Genomic DNA, 3,064 nt, shown 5'->3' with positions numbered 1-3,064 from the left:
TTTTCCATTCCATACAAAAATAACCAAATAATACTTCAAAAAGACCAAAAAACCATTTCCCTTCTAGCCGATCCTTCAATCCAACATCCATCCTTTCAATTCAACATCCATTCTACTAACAAAAAAACATAAAACATATCAAAATTATTAAAGTTATATCAAAAAGTAAAAAAGTAATTAGCGTTAAAGTATAAACAATTTATTTACATTTACCATCAAGAACATCAATTATCATCTTCCTCCTCAAGGTAGTTCAATAGTTACAATATCCTCATTTTTCTATTTCACACCAAAAAGTTATTAGCTCAATAAATCCATAATATTAAAAAATTAATAATAAGAAATATACCTTGTTTTTCTTTCTCTCTAACCCATAATAATGTCTATACCAATCAGCTCAACAAATAAGCATATCTACCATGTTTCTTCCTAAAGAACAATGATGTGGATCAATAACCCTCCCACCAGCACTAAAAGCAGACTCAGATGCCACAGTAGTGACCGGAATTGCCAAGATATCGGCAGCCATTTTGGAAAGAATTCTAAACTTCAAATTGTTCTCTTTCCACCATGCCAATGCATCAAAATCTGCACCTGGTTCACCAATGTAAACTCCATCTTCCAAATAAGTATCAAGTTCTGATTTTGAAGCAGTAAAACTATCGACACTTCTAATATGTTGATCATATTTAGCTGTCCCAGTTTTAAGACCTCTACCCAATCGTCCGGTTAACGAAGCAAAACTACTCTTGGGAGCGGCAACACCACTGTTTGTTCCACTACTTGATGAAGCAACAACCGATGCTTTATGGGCATCAACATACTCTTCGAATAATAGATACAAAGTATCCCGAACTATTTGCATTTGTCGAGGAGCCTCATTGTCAGAATATATGGCCTTAAAAGAGAAGTCGATCAATTTCATTTTATACCTGGTACAAAAAGAGTAACAATTAAAATTAAAAAAAACATCAAATAAAACCAAATAACCCAACTAAATTCATTTTATACCTTGGGTCCAATGCCGCACCAATTGAGATCAACAAATTACAATCACCCCAATATTTGTCAAATTTTGTCTTCATTTTAATGGCCATTGATTTCATATATTCACTTCCATCTAAAGCTTCTGCATCCAAAGCTTCCTTTATTCCAAACAACTCGCTAAGAAATAAGTTGGATGTAGGATATTCAGAACCTATAAAAAATAAACTTACATATATGCATCAGATTGTTTTTTAGTCAAAATAAACATAGATGTATGATATAGGCATCAGATTAGTTTTTAATCTAAAAGTGATAATTAAACCAAAACATATAAAAATAAATAATACCTGAAATGATTTTTGTAGTTTCCTCAAAAAGTGCTAGAAAAGAGCAAACATCTTCAACTTTCTTCCAATCTTCATCACTTGGCAAATTTTTATATGTGGACTCTCGATCGGCATAATTTACAAACACTTCTTTGAACTCCAAAGCATTAGACAACATAGCATATGTAGCATTCCATCGAGTAGAAACATCTTGAATCAAATGCTTCTTTGACATTGAAAGTTGTTTAGCTAGCTCACTAAAGATATGCAATCGACCCGGGGACGCATTCACATGTTTCACACTTTCACGAACATTGTGAATAATAGGTTCAATTTCTGCTAGACCATCTTGAACAAGCAAATTGAGTATATGCGCACAACATCGTACATGGAACAACGTTCCACCAAGAACAAGTTTTTCTTGAAGATTCAAGTTTTCCCTCAACTTCTTAGCCACTACATCATTAGTTCTAGCATTATCCACCATTAACGTAACAACCTTTGTTTCAATATTCCACTCTTTTAGACACTTAAAGAGAGAATCATATATACATACTCTGGAATAAGGTGGAGGCACATCAACAAAACTCAAGATATTTTTATGAAGCTTAAAATCAGAATCTACAAAATGACATGTCACTACCATGTAATGAACATTTTGACATGATGTCCACATATCAGTAGTGATGCTCACTCGGTTGACATTATTCAACAACTTCTAAACTCTTTTTTTTGCAATTCCATAACTAGAAATACAATCTTCTCTAATTGATGCACGCGATATCTTGTTAAACGCGGGATTAGCTTCTTTCATTACCACATTAAACAAATCATACTCAACAAAGTTAAAAGGCAACTCATGGATCATAAGCATATGAGAAATAACCTCTCCCATCCTAGCATTATCAAATTTCCAAGTTCTAACCATTGATGAAGCATCCGACTTTCCTGGAAACATCTTTAAATTTAACTGACCTTGTACTTCTCGTTTTCGTTTTAAAATCGGGCAATCTTTCGCAACATGCCTAAGCAATGGTGTGGTTGTTCCTTCTTTAAGTTTCTTTATTTTTTCTTTACAGTGGATACATTCACACATTTCTGTTCCATCCTCCAACTTAATATCACGAAAATGTTCCCAAACTTCTGAAGTCTTTTTCCGTTTTCTTTTAGTAAATGGAATTTGTTCTTCATTGTTAGCTGCATTTGCTTGTTCTGTACCACCAACAAGGTCATCCATTGCTGCAGCTGTATCGACATCTCCATCATCAGCTGTAATAACAATAACTTCAGGACAAGGAGTGTCTTCCATCACTAGAGTGTTTGTACTTGATTCAAATTCTGTCGATTCGAATGGCGAGTGTGAGTCTAAATATTGATCATCATCAAAAAGAGGCGGTCGATTACAAGAAACATCGGACATCTACCATGCAATAATAATCAAATCTTATCATGGAAGTGTTAAAAAAATAACCAACATAATTATACATCTTAAAAAGCTTCAGTAGATGTTTACCTGCTGATGAAACTGCCTATGTCTGAGTAGAAGTCGAAAACAGAGTACGAGACGATGGTCTATGATAGATGCTCACAAGAAGTCCAAAAGCGGCGTGACCTGAAGTCTGATGGTCTCGTGACGAAGTTCTATCGTTTGAGGTGTAGACGGCTTGAAGACAAATCTGATCGTCTCGTCTGAGGCGGAGACGGCGTGTGAGGAAGCAAACCCTAACGAATTTGACGAAGACAAAAGAGCG

General features: G+C 34.8%; 1 protein-coding gene across 1 annotated transcript; it reads right to left on the bottom strand.

The window, feature by feature from the left end:
• Positions 1 to 397: 397 nt before the first annotated feature.
• LOC145045624 (zinc finger BED domain-containing protein RICESLEEPER 2-like) lies at positions 398 to 1,097 on the bottom strand. Its single transcript, XM_078993950.1, has 2 exons — positions 1,012 to 1,097; positions 398 to 932 (listed from the first exon to the last, which is right to left on the bottom strand). The coding sequence occupies exons 1-2, from the start codon at positions 1,095 to 1,097 to the stop codon at positions 398 to 400; spliced, it is 621 nt and encodes a 206-aa protein (XP_078850076.1).
• Between the last annotated feature and the right edge of the window lie 1,967 nt (positions 1,098 to 3,064).

Source organism: Lactuca saligna, chromosome 5 (assembly GCF_052625555.1).
Source record: "Lactuca saligna cultivar CGN05327 chromosome 5, ASM5262555v1, whole genome shotgun sequence".
Taxonomy (NCBI): Eukaryota; Viridiplantae; Streptophyta; class Magnoliopsida; order Asterales; family Asteraceae; genus Lactuca; species Lactuca saligna.
The sequence above is the reverse complement of the archived record's forward strand: the minus strand, read 5'-3'. Positions and strand labels throughout refer to the sequence as shown.

What these genes read in the sequence shown, in the direction of transcription:
- LOC145045624 (XM_078993950.1), bottom strand. Translation starts at nt 1,097, where the DNA reads ATGGCCATTAAAATGAAGACAAAATTTGACAAATATTGGGGTGATTGT. An exon ending in GGTGCGGCATTGGACCCAAG is followed by an intron (nt 933 to 1,011) that starts GTATAAAATGAA and finishes TTTTTGTACCAG; the next exon opens with GTATAAAATGAAATTGATCG.